This window comes from Pollachius pollachius, assembly GCF_949987615.1.
Source record: "Pollachius pollachius genome assembly, chromosome: 19".
NCBI lineage: Eukaryota > Metazoa > Chordata > Actinopteri > Gadiformes > Gadidae > Pollachius > Pollachius pollachius.
Genome location: NC_136952.1, coordinates 12,958,250 through 12,982,913, shown reverse-complemented (window position 1 = coordinate 12,982,913; position 24,664 = coordinate 12,958,250). Strand labels below are relative to the sequence as shown.

At 45.8% G+C, this 24,664-nt stretch overlaps 2 protein-coding genes across 2 annotated transcripts in view; one reads left to right on the top strand and one right to left on the bottom strand.

The window, feature by feature from the left end:
• Nucleotides 1-539: 539 nt before the first annotated feature.
• ace (angiotensin I converting enzyme (peptidyl-dipeptidase A) 1) lies at nt 540-21,986 on the top strand. Its single transcript, XM_079756343.1, has 25 exons — nt 540-964; nt 3,687-3,857; nt 4,175-4,271; nt 5,530-5,673; nt 6,051-6,242; nt 7,036-7,133; nt 7,638-7,807; nt 8,341-8,564; nt 10,364-10,508; nt 10,943-11,041; nt 11,490-11,612; nt 11,751-11,956; nt 12,441-12,577; nt 13,210-13,368; nt 13,623-13,710; nt 13,973-14,116; nt 14,239-14,430; nt 14,858-14,955; nt 15,370-15,542; nt 15,860-16,083; nt 16,836-16,980; nt 19,064-19,162; nt 20,030-20,152; nt 20,530-20,711; nt 21,329-21,986. The coding sequence occupies exons 1-25, from the start codon at nt 743-745 to the stop codon at nt 21,517-21,519; spliced, it is 3,846 nt and encodes a 1,281-aa protein (XP_079612469.1). The 5' UTR covers nt 540-742; the 3' UTR covers nt 21,520-21,986.
• A 1,975-nt stretch (nt 21,987-23,961) lies between these two features.
• itga3b (integrin, alpha 3b) overlaps nt 23,962-24,664 on the bottom strand; it is a 29,270-nt gene continuing 28,567 nt past the window's right edge. The window contains 1 exon segment of the mRNA XM_079756344.1: nt 23,962-24,663. Coding sequence (XP_079612470.1) covers nt 24,611-24,663 — 53 coding nt within the window. The 3' untranslated portion in view covers nt 23,962-24,610.

Here is a 24,664-nt window from a genome sequence, read left to right as displayed (position 1 = left end):
CAGACATCCCGACAGTTAGGTTTGCAGTTAGGCCGTTAGTCAATTAGGCAGGCAGACAATTAAGCAGGCAGGCAAACAGACAGACAGTTAGGCAGGCAGGTAGACAGACAAGAACATAGCAACAGTCAGGCAGTTATATTGTGACAGACAATGTCTGTTAGTGTCATTGACTTTTTGTGTACATGAGTCACAAGCAAGAAAAAATAAGACAGCGGAGATCTTGCCTACTACAAATCCTTGGAGGCAGGTAAGTGTGTGTGTGGGGGGGGGGGGTGGGGGGGTAAATGAGTGAGAGAGATAGAGAGAGAGTGTGTGCGTGATAGATAGACAGATGCGTTGATAGAGGGAGAGAGGGTGTGAGGGAGGGACTGGAGGCAGTATAGGAGGAGGAAAGGTTCCGTGGAATGAGCGGGAGAAAGGGGAAGGCTGTAGAGGAGTAGTGTGGGCTGGGTCAAACTGGTTCCATTATAAAGGAGCCGACCGTGGCTGCTAGCGAGAGAGGGACAGAGAGGAGAGAGAGAGAGGGAGTGAGGGGGAGAGAGAGAGAGACACACACACAGAGGGACAAGCAGGCAGGTGGAGAGAGATCCCAGCAAGAAGCAGGGAGACAACAGCTGCTCAGTGAAACAAGTATTCTTCTTCATTCGTTTTTTTGTCCAACTTTGCAAACTTTTTAACATTCTCTCGTTGGAGGGAGACAGAGAGATAGACAGGCAGAGAGAGTGGGAGATCAAGTGCCAGAATGGTCCATTTCCTCTGGGCAGCGGCGCTACTGCTGCCCCTCTTTAGCTTCTCTGAGGCCGTGCCGGACGATTGGTTGCCGGGGGAGTACACTCAGAGCCTAGACGAGGCGGCTCGCTTCGCCTCTAACTACAGCAGCGCGGCGGAGAAGGCCCTATTCGTTAGCGTCACTGCCAGCTGGACCTACAACACCAACCTGACCGCACACAACTCCCAGCTCCAGGTAAGGGCAAGCTCACACACACACACGCGCCTTACATGCATACACGCTCACACCCACGCACACGCACACATATGCACACACACAAACACACACACACACACACACACACACACACACACACACACACACACACACACACACACACACACACACACACACATACACAAACACAAACACAAACACAAACACACACACACACACATACAAAGACATCATTCATCTCCAGTTGATCAGTCTTGGTTTTAATGTGTGACATGAACCATTATGGTGGGGGGGGGTAAAAGATCAGACGCCCTGTTCATTCGTTCCAAACCCACTAATCCCTGCATGACTTGGCGTTTTGCCGCTAATTAACTCAAACCCAAAACCCAAAGGCGCTCTGTTTGCCCCCCTGTACACCGCCAGCTCGTGTGCTTCACTGAATCTTAACAGATCGAAGTGTGCGTGTTTGAGTGGGCAGTTCTGGAGCACACTTCCAAGGGGTCCGTTTGATTTACTTTATTAGATTCAGGGTTTGTTTTTCATTGCCAATTAAAACCGTACGACATTAACATCGACAGCGATGTTGGCTCTGCTGCCCTGATGAGGCATGGGGCTGACACAGGGGGACAAGAATGACATTACTGGCTGCTGCTGCAAGATACGGTTAAACACTTATTTTACACCTAACTGCTTTATTGTTTCCTTTTCCATGGGCTGGTAATGTTAGCCCTGTGTAATCAACCAGATATTTAAGGCTCTGTTGCATTTAAGAACACACACATACGTGCACACACACATTGGTGCACACACACACACACACGCATGCACGCACGCACGCACGCACACACACACACACACACACACACACACACACACACACACACACACACACACACACACACACACACACATACACACTCACATACACCTCGCTGGCTTCTATGTTGCAGGACAAAGAGTTGCAGGGATCTGAGTGATACATGAGGTTCAGATTGACAGCGGTGGTTGATCAAACAATCTGGAGGTCACAATTAGACTGCAATTAAAACTATCTGGCCAGCTCAGGAGTTGGTAACCTTCCTAATGCGTTCATCTCTCTCCCGTGCATCTTCATATTCTTCTGCCTTAACCCACAGCTACTACCCACAGTAGATGTAAGAAGCAGGGATATCACCCTGCTTTCTATTTAGGTATACATGAGTTATCCCTATAGTGGTCTTGTGTTCAAAACATGGACATTAACATAATTGCAGTGTAAACGATCCAAAATATAAATGACAAACGGTGGTGTATTTTTTGACGTACAACAAACAAACAAAAGCATGCATGTCTATAACATATACAATTATATATATATATATACATATTTATTATTAAACATATTCATAATCATATCCTCCAAACAATGCCTCTCCTTGAGTCCTATATCTCACATTTACTCCCGTCAGTTTCTTTGTTGTGCTCGTTTGTTATGAGGATGCGTCGTAAAAAGGTCAAAAAATTGTTAATCAACTCACAGCAGTAGTGCCCCCCCCCCGTTTCCTCCGCAATCAGCTTGGATGTTATGGAGCAAGGGGGGGGGGCGGGCTGGAAGGGGTCTCAACCTTATCAGGGTGAGATGTGTTTACTGCGCGGAAAGAAAGAAAAAACCTTTCCACACACAACGCGCCAGGGCTGCACAGGGCTTCCATCTCACTCTGTGATTCACAGTGAGGTCTTTAAAATGTAACACTTTAGCAAGACTACATGTTTTTATACAAGCCACAACATGATGTGACAGCTCATACAATAGAAATGTCGTCAGACTTAGAAGATGATTCCAGCAAGGCCACTGGCGCATGTTTATGCATGCAATAATCGTATAGAGGCGACGCTGTAATCTCTCCAAGTCGTCCTTGGGTCAGAGAGAGAGTTATAGGGTCAGTCAGCTAGTTAAGGCTCAACCCAGGGGCTGCAGCCCATCGATCCAAAGAAGGGCCCCAACCTGCTTACAAAAATCACTTGGTTTGCAGTACAGTCAGATTATGCGTAACACTTGATACACATGGTGCGACCCCTTATTGCTCTCCGCAATTAATTTATAATTATACTAATAAATAATAATGGATTGAATTTATATAGCGCTTTTCTAGGCACTCATAGACACTTTACAGTGAAGGGGGGACCTCACTAACGTGAGGTTTATGATGCTACCGTTTTGTGTTTACCATTTGTGTTTACCACATTAGCATATCGCCAAAGCTGAATGTGGTTATAATGAGGTTGAAATAGGACAGAATTGTCTCCACGCACACAATAAAGGGGGAGTTACCTTGACGACTCAGCCTTTTTCTCTTTCCCTTCTACCTCCTCGTCCTCATTCTCTTCTTCCTGCTCCTCAACCTCCTCCACCTTAACCCCCTCTTGTCTCGCCTCCCTCTCCTCCTCCTCCTCTTCCAAAACCTACTCACCTGCCTACACTCCCTCCTCATCTCCCTCCTCATCTACCTCCTCCTCCTCTACCTCTACCTACACCTATTCCTCATCTACCTCCTCCTCCTCTACCTCTACCTACACCTATTCCTCATCTACCTCCTCCTCCTCTACCTCTACCTACACCTATTCCTCATCTACCTCCTCCTCCACCACCACCTCTCTCTCTACACCTCCTCCTCATCTCCCTATTCATCTACCTCCTCCTCCACCACAACCTCCTACTCCACCTCCTCCTGGTGAACCTCCTGCTCCTTCTCCGCTGTAGGTGCAGGCGTCCCTTGATGAGCAGGTCTTCACCGAGGCCTGGGGGAACAAGGCCAAGCAGACTTTCCCCCCGGGCTTCCTGGCATCCCTCACAGACAATAGTACCAAGAAGCTGATCGAGAAGATCAGTGAGCTGGGACCGGCCAACCTGGCCGAAGCAGAGAGAAGGGAGGTTGGTAACACCTCGCCCACCATCATCACCCCACCACCACAAACAAATCGACTATGGATTGAATGTGTGGATGGGAACGTTTTATTCTTGAGAATTGTGTAGTTTAGATGTTTTGTATTATGATGACAGGCGTGTCTTTGATATCACAAAACATGTCGCTGTACGCTTCTCTGTAAATCATTTATTGTGGTTTACTTTGTCAGGCTAAATGTGCTAATGAGTAGTAAAGAAAATAAAGAAATATATAAAGGAAATATATATATATCTGTATATATATATAAATATCTGATGCTCCTTTTATCTTCCTGCACCTCCAGTACAACACAATCCTGAGCACCATGGATGACATTTACTCCACCGCCAAGGTGTGTCCGGATAAAGACAAGCCCACCGAATGCTGGAGCCTGGAGCCTGGTATGAAGAGCCCCCCGTTCAGACGTCCGCCTTCACCGCACGGCAGAGATTCACCTTCACCGCACCACGCAATCAAAAGCAGAGCTCATTATTACCCTTAAAAATGAACAATAAAAACATATACACAATATGCAAAGGACAGGGGGGGGGGGGGGGGCGGCAAATGGGACTCACCAGCACCAGAAGGGTAAAACAACAACAACAGCCGGCAAAGTGCTGGCAATATAATCTGTAGGAAACGAGCTCTGGGAAAGAGAAACAGAACAGGGACTATTACTTTAGCAGCAGCCCACAGGGGCAGTGCCTTAACGGGCCCCTCAGGGCTGATGGAATAGGCTATACGTAGAGAAACAGCAGGCTCCTATTCACAGCATGCTCTCTAAACTCTCTCTCTCTCTCTCTCTCTCTCTCTCTCGCTATCCCTCACTCTCTCTCTCTCTCTCGCTATCCCTCCACTCTCTCTCTCTCTCTCTCTCTCTCTCTCTCTCGCTATCCCTCACTCTCTCTCTCTCCTTCCCTCTCTCTAGCTCTTTCTCTCTTCCTCTCTCTCCCGCTATCACTCTCTCGCTCTCTCTCTTTGTCTTTCTCACCCTCTCTCTCCCTCTCCATTATCACAGCGGGGGAGTAAAGCAATACCCTGATGCTATTGTCTCCCCTCCTATGAAACAACAACCCATAGAGCATAACAATAAGCCAGTTGTGCTCTGAGCTGAGGGCTCGCCAGCTGGCCCGGTGCCAGACTAGCACTTAAGAAGGTTATGGAAACAATTGGTGTTAAAATATATTCTCTTTGTTTTCAGTCCAGCGGCAGCTCTCTCAGGTTGGCCTTGGTCAGAATAGCACCCCCCCCCCCCCCCATAGCTTAAACACAGCAGGGAGGAGCCCCAGGGTCAGGCTGTGTCCCTCTCCCTCTTCCTCTCTCTCTTCTCCCTCTCTCTCTCTCAGTCACTCCTTCTCTCTCTCTCTCTTCCCCTCCCTCTCTCTCTCTCTCTCTCTCTCTCTCTCACTCTCTCTCAGTCTCTAGCTCTCTCTCACTCTCTCTCTCTAAATGTTTCTAAGGCCTGTTTCTACCAAGGCCTTGACCTTTAGCCTACTTATCCTGGTCCTCTTGTCCCAATGCCCGGTCCCCCTGGAAGCTCGTTACTGTCTGGGGGGCAGTCAGCCCTTAAGACAACGAATGTGTCCCCGGCTCTTCCAATCACACCAAAGCAGTGTTTTCCTTCTGATGTGATTTATCGTATTATCGTCCTTTCCGCAGAGCTGTCGGACATCATGGCCAACTCCCGGAGCTACAAGCGGCTTCTGTACGCCTGGGAGGGCTGGCACAACGCTTCGGGGGTCCCACTTAAGAAACACTACCCCCGCTTCGTGGAGCTCAGCAACAAGGCTGTGGCTCTGGACGGTAAGGCAACGCAAATAACCTTTCGACCTATCAGTGCGTGCCTGTCTCACTATATTGCTTTGTACTGGGATTCTGACCTATGGGAAATTCCAGGACGGAAACTGAGGAGACGTTGATTGAAATTGCCATTTGCCATTTGTTTCTGTACATTTATTTGTTATTTTTATTCATTATTTTTTATTTATTTATACAGCTATAACTGTAAAAATAAATAAAGGGGGGTATAGAGGGGGTTTAAAGTTGACCTCATGCACACGTTTGTTTTTTGATACTATCATATAAGGAAAAATCGAGTAGGAAAATTAACTAGTGAAGTAGTGAAGGAATGTCAAGGGAAAGGAATGTCAAAGAAACGACTGCTTCCATCTTCTATCTAGGGTTTGCTGACACCGGGGACTACTGGCGTTCCTGGTACGAGACGGAGACGTTTGAGAAGGACCTGGAACAGCTGTACAAGACAGTGGAGCCCCTCTACCAACAGCTTCACGCCTTTGTCCGCCGCAAGCTCCACAACCAGTATGGCTCCAAGTACATCAACCTCAAAGGACCGATCCCCGCTCACCTGCTAGGTACAGCCGCCGACGAATGCAGACCCGTTTTGTTTTGTTCTTACCCCACGCAAGGCATAATAAAACGTCTCAAAATGAAATACTGATGCTACAAACGTAGCGTCTGATTCAACATTGTCATGCACATTGTTATGTAGGCCTACTTATCAATGTGGAAACCGCCTGGAAGGTTAGCGTTGCGATGAATTCAGAAGGGAAATGCTGAAAAGTTTTCAAGTTTGAACTGTACTTATTATGTTGTGTTTTGTCATGCTTTATATCATCATGATAAGTGTTTCTTCATGGTTCTCTTCTCGTCTGGTTCTTATGACGAGGATAATGATAATTCGGACCATCCCTAAAATAGCTCCGATACTTGACATTTTCAGATTTCAGATTTCAGACTTTATCGCCATTGTGCAAACTTGTACCACGAAATTGGGGTGGTGCTCCCTACCCACAGTGTAAAATAAAGCAGTGCAAAAAGCAAAATGCTAAAACAAACAACAGCATTAGGCAACAATAAATATGTAATATATAAATATATCAATAAAATATATAAGTGTCTCTTTAAAAATACGGTAAAGGATTTCACGTGCCATTACTTTCAACATACATGGACCATTTACAACGTTCCCACACTACTTGAGTGTGGGAAGAAGCCCTTAGCCAGATATGGCTTACTCTCTCTCTCTCTCTCTCTCTCTCTCTCTCTCTCTCTCTCTCTCTCTCTCTCTCTCTCTCTCTCTCTCTCTCTCTCTCTCTCTCTCTCTCTCTCTCTCTCTCTCTCTCTCTCTCTCTCTCTCTCCGGCAGGAAACATGTGGTCTCAGACCTGGAACAACGTCTATGGCTTGATGGTTCCTTACCCAGAGAAACCAAATGTGGACGTGACAGACACGATGGTGGCGCAAGTGAGTTCTGGCTCTGTGGGAAAGTATGCTAGGCACGGATGAGTATACAGCAGGGAAAATGTTCAAATGTCAGGCATGTTCAAACTGTCCCTTTGTTGGCAGGTTTCCAGTCTCCCAGCCTGACAGATCTTTTTGTATTTGTGGCCTGACATACAACTACATTATTAAGAAAGATATAGAAGGGAACTAAGCTGCACTTCCTACTTCACTGGTTGATTCAAACAACACAACACATACAGATCAATGCACACCTAATAGCACCTGCAGGGGTGGTAAAACATAAAGTAGTCAATTATCATCAGGTATACATACATTTAATTGTCAATATATTCCATCGTTAATTGGAAGCATTCTTGAGCAAGATGTCTTACCCTATGGCCTGCTCCTTAACGACCAATCTCTATGCATATCATTTGGCTTTGGGTAAATCAGTCCCCTTGAATAGTCGAAAAATGCACAGAAAAGGCGGGTGGAAAGGTTAATGTTGTTGTGCTTCCTCACCAGGGCTATAATGCCACACACATGTTCAAAGTGGCAGAAGAGTTCTTCACCTCTCTGGGGTTGATTAAAATGCCTGAGGAGTTCTGGAATAAGTCTATGCTGGTGAAACCTGAGGGCAGAGAGGTGGTCTGCCACGCTTCTGCCTGGGACTTCTACAACCGCAAGGACTTTAGGTAAACGTCTAAACAATCTTCGCTTCTTGCAGGTTGAGGAGTGTTCAAAAAGCCCACAAAACTTAGTCAGGAGGAATCAATGATGCCATTCACCTGTCGAACCTTAGATTAACGATAATCAAATGTATTTGCACTTTCAAAACGAGTGCAAAAGAATGATTAAAAACATAATACAAGTGGAATAAAATCGTGCTGTTGTTTCGGTGGCTACAACTGCTGCAGTCTCAGTTTATTTACTATGTAACTCGGATCAATGTTTCACTTCGTTTTGTACCATCTGAGTTGTACGCGCCGGTTTGCCTGTTGTCCTCCTTATTGTCTATGTATTATCTAGGTGTAGTTGGCATATATTTTCCCTTTAAGGGATCAATTATTTATAGTATCATATCTTTTTGTAAGCGCAAAGAAAAAAAAAAAAATCAAACTATTTCCCGGAACTAGGCCATTGACTTCTCTCTTCATCTCTCTCTCTCTCTCTCTCTCTCTCTCTCTCTCTCTCTCTCTCTCTCTCTCCCAACTCTCCACCCAATCAGGATCAAGCAGTGCACCACAGTGACGATGGAGCAGCTGTTCACCGTGCACCACGAGATGGGCCACGTGGAGTACTACCTGCAGTACAAGGACCTGCCGGTGGGCTACCGCCGCGGGGCCAATCCTGGCTTCCACGAGGCCATCGGCGACGTGCTCTCCCTCTCCGTCTCCACGCCCAAACACCTGCAGAAGATCGGCCTGCTGGACACGGTGACCGACGACCCGGGTAGGTGGAGTTGTGTAGTACTGTAGGATAGGGTGGGATCCAGTATACTGTAGGGTACGGTGGGACCCAGTATACTGTAGTGTAGGATGGGATCCAGTATACTGTAGGGTAGGGTGGGACCCAGTATACTGTGGTGTAGGGTGGGACCCAGTATACTGTAGTGTAGGGTGGGATCCAGTATACTGTAGGGTAGGGTGGGATCCAGTATACTGTAGGGTACGGTGGGATCCAGTATACTGTAGGGTACGGTGGGATCCAGTATACTGTAGGGTAGGGTGGGACCCAGTATACTGTAGGGTAGGGTGGGATCCAGTATATTGTAGGGTAGGGTAGGATCCAGTATACTGTAGTGTAGGGTGGGATCCAGTATACTGTAGGGTAGGGTGGGATCCAGTATACTGTAGGGTAGGGTGGGACCCAGTATACTGTAAGGTAGGGTGGGATCCAGTGTACTGTAGGGTAGGGTGGGATCCAGTATACTGTAGGGTAGGGTGGGACCCAGTATACTGTAGGGTAGACAGGGATCCAGTATACTGTAGTGTAGGGTGGGATCAAGTTTACTGTGGTGTAGGGTGGGATCCAGTTGTATTGTGGGATCCATTGGAATAGTGGGATCCAGTTGTTTGGTGGGATCCAGGTATATGGTTGGATCCTACTGGGTAGGCAGGAGTTCAGTTTACTGTAGCGTAGGATCAGGTTTACTATAGGGTGGGATCAAGTTTACTGTAGTGTGGGATCCGGTTTGGTGTAGGGTATGGTGGGATCCAGTTAATGTAGGGTAGGGTGTAGAGCATGGAAACCCGACCTGACCCCGACGGGGCCCGATGGGACCCGACTTGCCAGGTTGGGTTCGGACTAATATTTTGAAATGATGCTTGGGTTCAGGTCGGGCTCGGTCACATCTGCGCGATAAGTTGTTGGAGTTGGCGTTGCTTTTGTGTTAGCGTTAATCTGGCTTTGCTGGGGACACTCTTGTTAATTTGAATTTCATAGGCCAGCTGTCCTAAAGAACCTCAGAACCTCTTCGGCAATTTTGTCGAATTTATCGTTATCCTGGACTTTTTTGTGGGAATTTGAATTTCAATAGGTAATGATTCTGGGCAACAAGCGCGTGTTACCATAGAGCACAAGAGTGCTGCTGTTATCGCTTGCTTGTTGCGCTCAACTGTTGACATTTCCAAATGCCTTGCAGTTGTTTAATAAAGTCGTGCTATCATACACACAAACGTAAATGTGTCATTAGTACGAGAAAAAATTGACTTTTACTGTTTCGGGCTCGGGTCGGGCTTGGTTACTTCTCTGTCGGATGCGGGCCGGGCTCGGACAAAAAAATGCGACCTGTTCCGCGCTCTAGTAGGGTGGGATCCAGTTTACTGTAGGGTGGGATCCAGTTTACTGTAGGGTGGGATCCGGTTTACTGTAGGGTTGGATCCGGTTTACTGTAGGATGGGATCCGGTTTGCTGTAAGGTGGGATCCGGTCTGGTGTAGGGAAGGGTGGGATCCAGTATACTGTAGGGTTGAATGGCATAGAGGTGTAGTAGGGTGAGTTTTGTATTCAGTCTTGACGTATTATTTAAGGTCCCTCCCCATGTAATCCATTTCCAAACGATAAAGAGAGCACACGGTTCAGACAGCACCTAAGGTATCAGCACATCGCCACGATCGATCAGATTGGGCAACCAGAAGCCAGCGCACCTTGATTGTGTGTGTGTTACCAACGATACAACACCAGGCCTTTGTGATGGTCCAAGAGGCAGCATGTCATCAGCATCCTATCCTGTCCATCTTTTCATTGCAGAGACCGACATCAACTACCTGCTGAAGATGGCTCTGGAGAAGATGGCCTTCCTGCCCTTCGGCTACCTCATCGACCAGTGGAGGTGGAACGTGTTCAGTGGAAAGACCACCCCGGACCACTACAATGCCGACTGGTGGCATCTAAGGTAAAGAAGGCCGCTCAAAGGCTCTCTGCTTAAACACTCGGAAACAAAAATCGGACTCAAATGGTGGAGACAAGTCTAAAAAACATTAGGTTGGTCGAAATGTTTTCCTTAGTCACTGCTGATGACTGCACGGGTAAACTTGATTCTGGCGTCTTTTGTAAACAGACATTTGGAGGATAAGTGAGAATCATTGTGCGCTTGACAATTTTAAACACATTGTTCGTGTTTACATAGATTGAACAGGCAGTGTATACAGACGGTCGGGGTTAAGCAATGCTGTCATGGCCATGTTTAAAAGCCTGTGAAATATAATCAACCCTGGATGTGCGACAAAAAATTGCTGCATTTACATGTCTTCTAATTCAGTGTTTCATTAAGACAAACTGCTGTCCATGCCAACGTTTTCCTTTTTATGTACTTTATTTTGAAAAAAGGACAAAATACCAAGGCATCTGCCCACCCACCCCTCGGACAGAAGAGCACTTTGACGCCGGAGCTAAATACCACATTCCTGGTAACACGCCATACATCAGGTAACTTATCACACTACGTTTAATGTTTAGTCAGTGTCAAAGTCTGCAAACTATTTAGCGTTGTCTTTGCTCAAGAGCTTGAAGCAAACATTCAAGGGTTCCCACATGTTTTCATGCTAATGACTTCTATTGAGGTACTTTAGCTAACCAAATATTCTGTAAAATACATTGTCATTACTATGTCAAAAAACAAATAATCTTCATGTATATTTTTCTTCAAGGATTCAGCTTTAAAAGCCTTCAAACTTAAAATATAAAGAAATGAAAAGCAATGACATTTTTGTAATGAATGTAATTGTTTTAATATATTTTATAAAATGTTTCATTGTGGCCACACTGAGACCAACTTGGATCTCTGCTACTACCCACAGTTGGCTAAACCCAATGCTCTTTGTAACAGACCCCATCAAGTCAACCCAGAGGACTCTCTGTCTCTGTTTCCCTGCAGGTACTTTGTCAGCTTCATCCTGCAGTTCCAGTTCCACGAGAAGCTGTGTGCAGAAGCCAATCACACAGGCCCCCTTCACAAATGTGACATCTACCAGTCCAAAGAAGCAGGTGCCATCCTAGAGTAAGTATAGCTCCAAGCAAGCGCCTTCACGGTCCAATGGTCTTTTGACAGACACAGCGGCGAAAAAAAAGAATCAGCGAGTTCCCCTCGAGACTCAATGAAGTGACTCACGGTTGGATTCCCCCCCCCCCCCCGCAGGAAGGTCCTCAAGGCTGGCTCATCCAAACCCTGGCCAAAAGTACTTCAGGACGCCCTGGGAACCAACAAGATGGACGCCGGTGCACTGATGAGATACTTTGGCCCTATTATAACATGGCTGGGTGAACAGAATGCGAACGAGACCATCGGCTGGCCCGATTTTAACTGGGTGCCACCCATCCCAGAGGGGTACCCTGCTAGTATCGGTAAGTATGTGGTTCACCGCTCGTTGGAATGTAAATTTTATTTTGGAACACTTTAATACATTGATCCGAAGTGAACTGAACTTCGTTCAGCCATAAGTCATCTTTAAGTAATCTTTAAGCATATTATCTATAAGTTATTGATGAACTAATCATTACCAAAACATTAGTACGCATTTGTGTGTTAAATGCTCAGCATACTCCAATATCAAGTGGACTGTACCAACTGATATATATCACTATAATTACTTTTATTATTATATTATTATTTTTTACTAACACTAACCCTAACCCTAAATATATATATTTTTATGTTATTAACAAAAACATGTTTTTGTTACTGATGACTTCATCGTTTACTAAAGGCTTATCAATGAACGTTGAGTCAATGATTAGTTCATCGGCGACTAAAGGCTTATAAATGCCTTATGACTATAAAAGTGTAACCCTGCCCTCCACCTCCACCTCCTCCTCCTCCAACTCCCAGATAAGAACACAGATGAGCTGCAGGCCAAGCAGCTGCTGAAGGACTACAACAGCACAGCGGAGGTGGTGTGGAACGCCTACACCGAGGCGTCCTGGGCCTACAACACGGACATCACTGAGGGACACAAGGAGGCCATGGTACGAGGGGGTGTGGACGCCCACGGGGGTTCAAAGTCACTGAATGAAACAAACCCATAGTTTTCAGTTGTATTTGAATGATATCCCATGTTTGATTAATTGTCCTGTTTATTTGTTTGAACCACGTCATCTTGCTGATTCTATCTTTCCTTTTAACACGTTCAAACCCTTTCTAAAAAAGGTGCTGTGCATATGAATATATGACATATACTGTATATGTTATTATTGTTTGTAGTATTTTGATAGATGAGCTTGCATGTTCCTATGAAAAATTAATGAATTGATGCCTTGCTACCTGCTGCCACATGTCTATATGACTGTATACCAGTCTTTCTGTTTGTCAGTCCTCTCTATCCAAGCACACACTTTGCTACAGTAATCCAATCCACCACCTCTTCCCTCTTAATTAAATTGAATGAAATTGAATATAATAGACAGATAGCAGAAATGTTAACAATAACAAACAATTAATCGTTACAAGTGTGCCTGGTCTGCACATGCCTGGTCTGCCTGTCCATTCATCTGTCTGTCAGCCTCTCTGTTTGTCTGTTGGCCTCTCTGCCTGTCTGTCTACCTATAACATGTGTTGACTACTCATTTTAAACGTCTTCATGACTCCTGTGGGACTGCAGCTTGCAGCCAACCTGGAGATGTCCCAGCACACGCTGAAGTACGGCCTGAAGGCCCGGCAGTACGACACCAGTGACTTCCAGGACGGCGCCGTGAAGCGCATCATGAACAAGCTCAGCGACATCGAGAGGGCCGGTCTGCCCGCTGCCGAGCTGGAAGAGGTAGGACTCACATGTCCAGAAACACGATCGCATCGGCTCAGTGACGCTTCATTTGGTCATGCGTCGTACGGTTGTCCCTCGCCGCAAATGACAAGTGTGAATCATCGTGCAACTGCAGTTGTAAACATCGTGCAAGCCGACTTTGTACTGTGTTGACGTATGGAACAGGCAAAGTGTATCATGGAAAGCCTAGGTGATTTCATGGCTGTGTTTAGTGGTTGCGATTTTGACACTCTGTAATTTTGCGGTTACAGTATAACAATCTGCTGTCCAACATGGAGACCAAATACAGTGTGGCAGAGGTGTGCAGAGCGGACGGGCCCTGCCTCCCCCTGGATCCAGGTAGGCCATGCCTACACAGTGGGGTTTTCTATCTGTACAACTAAGACACATTACTTGTGTGGCCATTCCTCGTAAGTTGAATTCTATAAAAATGTAAAAAAAAAATACTTATTGTTTTTAGTGTTATGTTTCTCATGCTCTTTGGGAAAATGTTTATTTGAGAGCTTCTTTGTTGATAAGTTGTTGTTTTTACAATATAAACACACAGATTGGATTCCACTAAACTATGTGAAATATTTCTCTTAATTTTTCTCTCTTTAAGACCTCCAAAAGATCATGGCTGAGTCCAGAGATTACGACGAGCTGCTGTTTGCCTGGAAGGGCTGGAGAGATTCTGCTGGCAAAGTGCTCAGAAAGGACTACGAGAGATACGTGGAGCTGGCCAACAAAGCAGCCACACTAAACGGTATGACCTTCAGAGTAAAAGTGTTGCTTTCAAAAGTAAGGACTGCATTCAAAGGTTGTATTTCAACCCAAAATGCAAACGGTCCTATCAGCGTTGACATCAATTACGGTTCTTGATCGTAGGACACTCTGACAACGGGGTGTTTTGGCGGTCGCTGTATGAGACTCCCACGTTTGAGGAGGACCTGGAGACTCTGTGGAAACAGCTGGAACCCCTGTATCAGAACATACACGCCTACGTTCGCAGGTCCCTCTACAAGAAGTATGGCGCCAAACACATCAATCTCAAGGGCCCCATTCCCGCTCATTTGCTCGGTAAGAATCGTTCGTTTGTTGTATCAAAAAACACAATCCATGTGGTTATACACAAACACCTTGAGCCTTACCAAGAGTGCAGGGGGTTCAAACTCTGGGCACTCCTCGTTGAATCTTCGTCAAAGGGGCCTTCCAATTGAACCATTCCCCCGTGACGGAATCCAACGTGAAATCTAGGATTAAGAGCCAAACCTTTCCTTTTTATTTCTGAGAAATATCCCCCATCCGCCCACCTCTGCTGAGTCCCTTTCCCAAGGGCCCCGGGTCAGGGATTAGCAAGGAATTGCGTTTACTTTCAGATGAACGGAGCGTGACATTGTGCATGGCAAATCCCCACTGCGGATAACCTCCAGGCTCATAACGTTTCATGACAGCAGGCATGCCGTGTTTAAGCCCGGACACTCACTGTCTCCCAATGTCCTCGCAGGGAACATGTGGGCTCAAACCTGGTCGGGCATCATGGATCTGGCAATCCCTTACCCCAACGCCACCCAGGTGGACGCCACCCCCGCCATGTTGGCGAAGGTACATGACTCAATCCCCCTTCCCCTGCAAGTCCATCTGAATCTCGTCCAGTGTGGTTTAAAGCTTTGACTCTTCTTCCTCTCCGTCTCTCCCTCTGTCTCTGCAATTGTTATGCACTCACATGTCTAACCCCTGGGGAAGGTAGAATGAAGAGCATTCAGCTCCAATCTCCTCTAGTTCCTCTGTCTATCAGACAAGGGATTCCAGGGGATGGAATCTTCCTGTTTCTTTTCATGTTTACTTCCTCTTCCTTGCAATCCTCTGTTATTTTCCATCCCTGTTTTTTTCCTCTGTCATCTCTTTTACTCTCCGTCTTGGAGATAGAGTGAAAATTCTGTTTTCGTCCCCACGTCACCAGCCTATGTAAACCTACACCCGCGCTCACTAACGTTGACCTTCTTTTTGATTATCCAGAACTGGAACGCTACGATGATGTTTCAGGAGTCCGATCGTTTCTTCACCTCTCTGGGTCTGCTGCCCATGCCCAAAGAGTTTTGGGAGAAGTCCATGTTGTTGAAGCCCACAGACGGGAAGAAGGTGGTGTGCCACGCGTCTGCCTGGGACTTCTACAACAGGAAAGACTTCCGGTCAGTAGTTCCTCTTATCCGTGCTTTCCATAGGGTTTGATGCATTTGTGTATGTACCATATAAATATGTATTACGCAGTATGTATCAGACGAAGGAACCGTTGCTCGTTGAGGAATGCTAGTGATAGTGTTGTGATACATCATTTCAAATGTGTAATTATTAACAATCATTAATGACTTTTCTCACCATTGTTATCATCACTGTCATCATCATCGCTGTCTTCTTCATCGTCAATGACATCATCATCCCAACCACCTTTATCGTCATCAATCCCATCCTCCTCATCACCACCATCTTCTTGGTACTCCCCCAACAGGATCAAGCAGTGCACGGTGGTAACCATGGACGACCTGATCACCGTGCACCACGAGATGGGACACGTGCAGTACTTCTTGCAGTACAAGGACCAGCCGGTGTCCTTCCGGGACGGCGCCAACCCGGGCTTCCATGAGGCCATTGGCGACGTGCTGGCCCTGTCCGTGGCCACGCCCAAACATCTGAAGACCATCGGCCTCCTGGATAAGGTGGAGAACAACCATGGTCAGTGAGGCAGACGATGACGGTGTCGTCAGCACGCGTGAGAATGCATGACCTAGGGAGTTGTTGACATGGCTTCATGTTATGTACTGTAGAATGACATACTGCTCTGCATTATGCACTATTCACTCACCATGGACTCTCCTAGCATTGACACTACTTACTGGGAAAGTAAGCAGTCAGTTAAATATTATATTGTAGAAATAATAATTATTATTCATTATTCCCCGCCTAAAAAGAAACAAAACCCCAAAATATTTCAAATCTGAGAAAATCTCTGAGAAATCTTGCAGATACTTTGACTGTATCTGCAAGAAGTGATTAAATAGTTGTGGCAGCCTTGGCACATTCTTACAGAAGAATAATTTGACATATTTCAATACAATACTATTCTCTTCAATTTCCCCTCCAGTCAGAGTAGCAACGTGTATCATTTAAACCAGCTCGTAGATTAAAACATCCTGGACGTATCTGTAGTCAATGCTGATCGACAGGGATTTCCATATTGTTATAAATAAAATCAAACACTATCACTAATATATTCTACAAATACAAAATGCTGGCCGACCGAGTGTCAATAGCATCTTAACTATCAACACTCCCAAAACCCCTTCCAACCATCCATCCAAGCCAGCTTAGTCCGCATCAGCCAATCAGAGTGGACCGAACACTGTCATCGAGTCTTGGCGAATTCTGACGAGGGGCTCAATCGTACACACTGCCACTTTAAATTCATGTGACTCCTCCCCCTGCAGAAAGCGATATCAACTTCCTCATGAGCATCGCCCTGGACAAGATCGCCTTCCTGCCATTCGGCTACCTCATGGACCAGTGGAGGTGGAAGGTGTTCGACGGCCGCATCCCCGCATCTGAATACAACAAGGAGTGGTGGAACCTCAGGTGAGCCCCTCCTCTCCACAGGCATACTGTGTATCCTGTCGCATTAGTTACTCAAGTTGGTCACGTGCGCATGTGTCAAGCAACCTTCAGCTCACGCTCGAAGGCATACATACACCGCAAGCACGCACATACACCTCGCATACACACACCGCACACACACGCTCATGCGCACGAACATACACGGAAGCGCACACACACGCACACAAACACACACACATACGGGCGCACACACCGCACGTCAAGACAAAGGCAGCGAGACATACAGTAAAGCGCACACACATGCACGCGCACACAGCGCACGTCAAGACAAAGGCAGCAACACACTCGCCGAGGTAAGACGCTATGTTTTTAAACATAACGGCTCCGCCATCGACACACGCGCAGGTTAGAACACAAACGCACGCGCACACACCGCAGCGACCCTCACCCAGGTAAGACATTATGTTTATAAACATAACGGCTCCGCCATCGACACACGCGCCCAGGTAAGACATTCTGTCTATAGATTGTAGAAATTGCGATAAAAGAAGAGAAGAGACAATTTCTCACCACAGGTACAGGCAATTTCTCAACACAGGCAGGTCGTTCATTTTGTCATATAGAAAACGTTAAATTCAAACATCGCACCGACCGGCATATCAACACACAAGTCACGTGATCTTAAAGAGACAGTGTCCCTATATCACAACAAAAAAAATTAAATAACACAGTATGTGAATTATGTCTATAGAGTCCACCACAGGACTACACTTTGTTGCTCAAATGTAATATTACTCTTCTCCTTGAGCCTCGCAAAATGTCTATACACTTTGTTGCTCAAGCGTAATATTACTACTTATTGATTATTTCTTGAGCCTCCCGAAATGTCTTGCGATATTGATATCCCCCTTCCCCCCTGCGGACTGTTTTAGTTGTTTTATTATCTTATGTTTTGTGTGTATGCTATGTGTCACTGTAGGCTACTGCTGCCTGTCTTGGCCAGGACACTGGAAGAGATGTTTAATCATAATGATGATTATTATTTTCAACTAACCAATAGTAGTTGCCTTGCATTTTAAAATGTCAATGCACTTTTCATCCCTGAATAACAGTAAAAGCTATTTAATGATTGATTTGCATGCATTACCCCTGTTACCATAAATTGACTAATTTTATAATCTAATCAAATGCTCACACACTAGCTACTTTCAGACACACGTGTAAGTCCTGATATTCTCCTGATGGGCTGTATGTGTGAACAACATATCGTGACATTTGTACCCTGAAAATCTTCTGAATAATACTACCCCTTAGGTAGTATTTTCTCCGTAGGAAATGTAAATTACCTTATATGTGAATGAGGAGTAGAAAGTCTGTATTTCTCACAACACTTCAGTGGGCGTGTTTATGACGCTTCTGCATGTCATTGAGTGACCCCCTACATGATAATCAGCCTGTTCCCTTTTGTTCGCTGAATGGTTAAAAAATATTTAAATGTTGGCACTGCTTTTAAGAGTCATTTGTGGTGAACGAATGTTATACGTTGTAACATTATAGGCAAAATGTTATTATAGTATGCGCTCAGAAATTTGTTACATTATCAACTGGGGTTTCCACATTGTCGCTATGGGTTTAATTACAACTAGAGGTTGAGCGCGTGCGTGAAAAACTCTAATTAGGATAATATCTGCAGTAGCGGTTGATGTGTCTTTCATTGATGAAAATAGTTATTATGCATTCAAGTCATGAAGGTGATGGGTTTGTACAATGGTGTTAGTCTAATGGTTCAGTCTCCCAACAATAACAACAATACACCACCAGGTCAAATACACTAGACACAGTTTGGATAAGATAAATACTCAATAAATAGGATGGTATAGTCATCAATGTCACTTGGTTTGACACGAAATAGAATGGAACGATCATTCTCAACAGAGGTCTCTCTGTGCCTGAGTGTAGTCACGCTCAGGGAATATGATCTAACACCGGTATCCCTGTTGTCTGGAGAGGTTGGAGGACAGGGTGGGGGTGGGGGAGGTTAATAAGCGGGGGGTTTAACCCATGGCCACCAGCCTGACCTCCTGGTCGTGTCGCCCCGTCGCAGGCTGAAGTACCAGGGCCTAGCTCCGCCCGTCGCCAGGACCGAGGAGGACTTCGACCCCGGTGCAAAGTTCCACATCCCGGCCAACGTGCCCTACGTCAGGTAGGTCATCGGCCCAGTTGCTGATCTTCCTTCCTTTGTTTACCGCCAGTGTCTGACCAAGATAGACATGATAACATGACGCCTTGGTAACTTGTGTGTTTCCATGAGGATCTGCACGACAATACGACAATACGTCTAGTCACGTTCCATTCACTTAAAATGTTTAGGTTTTGATAACATTTACTTTTAATAATGTTATTGAGGAGGCCTTAAAGGTTGTATCAGCGATTTCAGGCCGAAACGTAAATGATCACATTCATCTGATCTTTCCTCACGATCCGCTACCTGCCCACCCCATCAGCAGGCCTTCAAAAAAATGCGTCTCTGTAGGCAGCCTATGCGCCGTGATCGCACACAAAAAGAAATGGTACTACCAAGCACTCATATTCCAACCAATCACCGACAAGGGGTGGGTGTTGTGGGGTTTTGCGCTGGGTACCTGATAGCTTTTTACTGGATGCACGAGACATGGAAGGGAGGGGCGACCTGGCTCTGTTTGTTTGGGATCTCGTTTCAACTACCAACAGAAGTGACGTCACCCAACATGCTGATACAACCTTAAACAGACATTCATTTTGCCTTTCCTTCACTGTGTTTTGCTGTCTTGGAAGTTGTCCAAGGTGTTTAGGGAACACATCCCTCTGTGATATGTTCTGGTTATTTAAATGTTTTAGATCCTGTTCTCCATCGATTTATCAGTAAAATAACAGTTAATGCGATAGCACATGATACTTGATCTCACTTCCTCCTGTTCTACCGGATCCTGTCCTCCCGGCCTGAGCTCACCCTTGTCCCTGCCCCCCCCCCCCCCCCCCCCCCCCCCCCCCCCCCCCCCCCCCCCCCCCCCCCCCCCCCCCCCCCCCCCAGGTACTTTGTGAGCTTCATCATCCAGTTCCAGTTCCACGAGGCCCTCTGCAAGGCTGCCAACCACAAAGGGCCCCTTCACACCTGCGACATCTACCAGTCCAAGGAGGCCGGGAAGTTATTGGGGTAGGCACACGCGCTACACGGCTGTGTTCATGCATACACACGCACACATGCACACATGCACGCACACACACATACACACACACACACACACACACACACACACACACACACACACACACACACACACACACACACACACACACACACACACACACACACACACACACACACACACACACACACACAGAATATGTACGTCTATGGACTCATGCATACACACATGCTCGCTAATGCATGCATGCAGACACACACTTAGACATACACGTACGCACACACAAACACACACACTCTTAATTTTATCCCAAGAAATGTCCCAGACAAGCAAAGTTCCCGTTTAGCTAACTGACCTCTGCCCCTGTATCTTTCCCTGCCGGCAGTGATGTGATGAAGCTGGGCTTCAGCAAGCCCTGGCCTGAGGCCATGGCCATGATCACTGGGCAGCCCAGGATGACGGCTGAGCCCTTGGTGGAGTACTTCAAGCCCCTGATTGAATGGCTGAAAGACGAGAATACCAAGAACAAGGAGGTGCTCGGCTGGCCGGAGTATGCCTGGATGCCAAGTATGAACCATCACATCCGCACGCACGCACGCACGCATGCAAACATACCAACACACAAATAGAAACACGTATGGACGCACACACACACACTCACAAACACCCAAACAGACACACACACACACACACACACCCAAACACACACACGTACACGTGCATGCATGAGCAAGCATGCATGGCCACACACAGAAACACACACACATGCACGCACACACACATGTACGCACATGCATGCAAAGTCTACAACAAGAAAAACGAAATAGTTTGAACGATTAAAGTATAGTTTCTCCTTCGCTTAGAGAGAAACCTGAGGTCCTGTTTCAACTGATAAGACACTGCTGAGAGATCAGATTAGATGAGGGAGAGAGAGAGAGAGAGAGAGAGAAAGAGAGAGAGAGAGAGAGAGGGATAGGTTTAGAAGGCAAAAGAGAGACATGGAGTGCCCTTGGGAGTGAATATGTAACTGTAAACCTGGACAGTTTATGGACAGTTTGTCATATCAATATCATTAATGTTCACTCATCCACACTACTGAAGCAAAGATCTGATGAAGACTATCATTATCAGTGATGAAGGCCCCAGCGGGGCCCTGACTGAATACCAATAACCCCTGTCTCTAGGTGAACCTGTGGTCCCTGAGGCTCAGAACGTGAATTTCCTAGGTATGAGTTTGGACAGCGCAGCGGCCTCAGCCGGATCGTGGGTACTTCTGGTCATTGGCCTTGTCCTGCTCGTGGCGGCCATCTTGTTTGCCTACAAGTACCGGAAGTCAAGAAAGATATCGAAATCGGAGGGAATGAGCATGCACTAGCCTAGCGCCCCTAGCACTTCACTGATCTCTCCAGTGTTGTCATCATCATGTGTTATTGTTTATGTACCAAAGTACATCTGATCAAATATTCCTTTCTTGTGGCCAAGTCTTGTATATTTATTGTATAAATCTTTTGGGAGAAATTATGTTGGCTATGCAAAAAGAATAACCTCACTGTTTTGTAATTTATTTGCAATAGTTGTCGTTGAGAGGAGGTAAATGTTTGTAAAAAAAAAAGTATTGAATTGTGTTAGTATTTTTTTGTAATATGTTGAATCATTTGCCTTTCTAGAATAAAGAAATAATGTGATACTTTTGACTACATTCAAAAGTATCACATCAAAACAATAGTCATCTTATAAATAAAAAACACCATAAAATGACTACATTTGTCCACTTTTATTATTTTTTTTACAAATTCTTGAATTCTGTTGAAACTGCACAGTAATAAAAACAAACACAACATACTGTTAGACGAGTCTGTGCCCTAGGCTTGGCCCTTGGCTCTCTCAGCCTCTTTCTCTTACTCTCTCAAGTCCATCAGAAAGAAGAGGGGGGGGCCTCTCCACAGAAGACCTTTGTGCTCCCGGGGGATTGAGACCCTACACCTTCTCCCCACAAGTCTTTCTCCTGCGAATAAATTTTGTTTTTGTTTCATTCTGCAACGCTGCAGGTTGACCACAATTGACCGTGGAGTTTTCTGGAGACCCAGTCCGACACATAACGGGCCTGTTGATTCATTGCATTTGCTTATTTTCTTCCGGAACAATCTCAAAGTCTCGCGTGAAAAAAACAACAACAGCATTCATTTAATTCAAACCGTTCTACACAATAATCATTCCTCAATCATCCGATAGAATTATGATGCCGCATTCTATAATTTATACTGCATTTAGCTCATCACTATCACCATAATTTCACTCATCAATACATCGCTGGAAGCACACAACGATTAAGTCCAGTGTTGCGACTCCATACCATATATCTGATTATGTGGAGGAATCCATGCAGTGGATAAGAGTCAGATATAACAGTACAATAAATAAACAACCACCACAAGGGCCGTTGTGGTTTCAAGTGCACCCCTGCCATCTTGACGTAAAACATGTCTGCTTGTTCCACATCTCCAAGCAGCCACACTTATTCTCACATTCCTGGTCATTGGAGTGTTGGGGGGGGGGGGGGGGGGGGGGGATCTGGGATCTGGGATTAGTCATTTACATGTGCTAATGTTTAGCTACACAATTATTTCGTACTGTCATGATGCGCCCTGGACGTTCCTGCTTGCGCCCTCAACATTAAAGTTATTTTTTTTGTTCTTCACGCTATATTCATCGGTTATAGCGAAATGAAATTAACTGGACATTAAAAACAGACAAAAATAAAAAACAGTAACGCAGTTTCTCATCGCAAAAAAACCCAAAATTGAAAGTTCAAGACAGCTTAGAGAAAAGCTTCCCAGATACCACTTTCAGCTCAGAGAAAAAACAAAAAAAACACAAAAGACTGACCACAAGGTGAGATTCAAACCCTAAAGAAGAAAGTGAATCGGGAGAAAAAAAATACATCAACAAGGCAAATTACCTCGCATAATCGTACACAGGTAAGGTCGGTGAATGTTCCAAGGAGGATGAGAGGGAAACAAATAAAATGATGATCAAAAAAGGAAAGTAAATGTGCTATATACATTGAAATGGCTTTACCAATACAGGAATATCCATTAAGAATCAAATGAACACAGTGTAACGTCCTAAACTCATGAACGAATCCCCATTCCGTTGTACAAAACCGCAAGCGTCGGTATATCACGCAATGAAAGAAGTCATCGCAAAGTAACTCTTCTCTATTAAAAAGAAAGCATTCATGACCGACACATGCTACTAGACCGGTCTTCCCTGGAGAAAAAAAACGTTTGATGGACCTGTTTCTGGTCTTTCCCCATTCATTACATAAGAGATGTCTGGTTATTTCAGGGGGCGAGGTTTGTCACCAATGTTGTGCAGGTGGTTCTCATTGCGCGTCATTCACATCCACAACACTACTTGAACTGCTTCAAGAACTGCCACCGTCAGTATTGGTAGAGGAAGAAGGGATATGCAAGCCTTTACAGGAACCTATAATCTGAATTTCCCACCTGGGATTACTGAAGTACTATCAGAGGAGGAAAGGAGAGATGAAAAGTTCAAAAAAGCATAATGTGAGACCAGTTTTGCATTGCGTAACCACATAAACAAATTAAAATCTCTGAAAGAAAAAAAGGCATATTGCACAAAAAGAAAGGACAGAATTAAATAAAAAAAAAAACGACACAAATGAATACACATTATTCACAGCTGGCCCTTGTGCTCAGCAGTCCAGGTCCCCTGCCCTATAAGTCATGAGTTCTCCACGCATTGTTCAGGTAAAGAACTAGAAACAGGTCAGTAGTAGTAATGGTGTATCTCTCTCCAGTTGGTGATCAGGTACTTTCTCTGAGGCTCGCTGGCTGGGAAGCCCAGGCACCCTTTGTAGCGGTCTGCCTTGCAAATCCTCACCCCCTGGTACTTTGGCATGATGCGATAGTAGACGGCCCGCTTGAAGAACCCAAGCTGGCGGGTTGCAGGGACACAAAACAGAAGAAGGAAACAGGAAAAAGAGAGGGACTATTAGACAGACAGAGGAAGAGAGGGCTGTTAGGGAAACATCCGGAGAGTTCCACACAGGGAGAGGGGTAGAAGCGGCTGAAACGTTACAGATTCAGAAAGCTAGGAGGGGCCAAAGTGAGTTAGAAAAGGAGACGATTGGAATAGGCGTACGAGGCAGGAGAAGTTCTGGAAGGAACAGGATTAGTCAAAGAAGAGAAAAAGTTGTTAGAGGGAATCTTTAGTTAGACGAACAAAGCGGGCCTGTCCCCCGAAGAAAAATGTCCCCAAACGGACTCCAACCATCCAAAGTAACGGGGCGAAGCTGAAGCTGGGGAGCTCCAATACCCAGGGACGCCAAGTGGTGTGCCAGCACCACCCCCAAACTCCCCCTCCCACCACCCCCACCAACATGGAGGCTTTGAGTGGGGGTGGGGTTGGGGGGGGGGGGGTCTCAGTAGTCTATTCGGTCAGCTCTCAGTCTCCGAGGGCTGGATCTTCATCTCTGCTTTCTGGTCCTTGGC

Coding starts and splice junctions, on each gene's coding strand:
- ace (XM_079756343.1), top strand. CDS start 743: ATGGTCCATTTCCTCTGGGCAGCGGCGCTACTGCTGCCCCTCTTTAGC. Junction 5,674..6,050: donor CAAGGCTGTGGCTCTGGACG/GTAAGGCAACGC, acceptor TCTTCTATCTAG/GGTTTGCTGACACCGGGGAC. Junction 19,163..20,029: donor GCCAACGTGCCCTACGTCAG/GTAGGTCATCGG, acceptor CCCCCCCCCCAG/GTACTTTGTGAGCTTCATCA.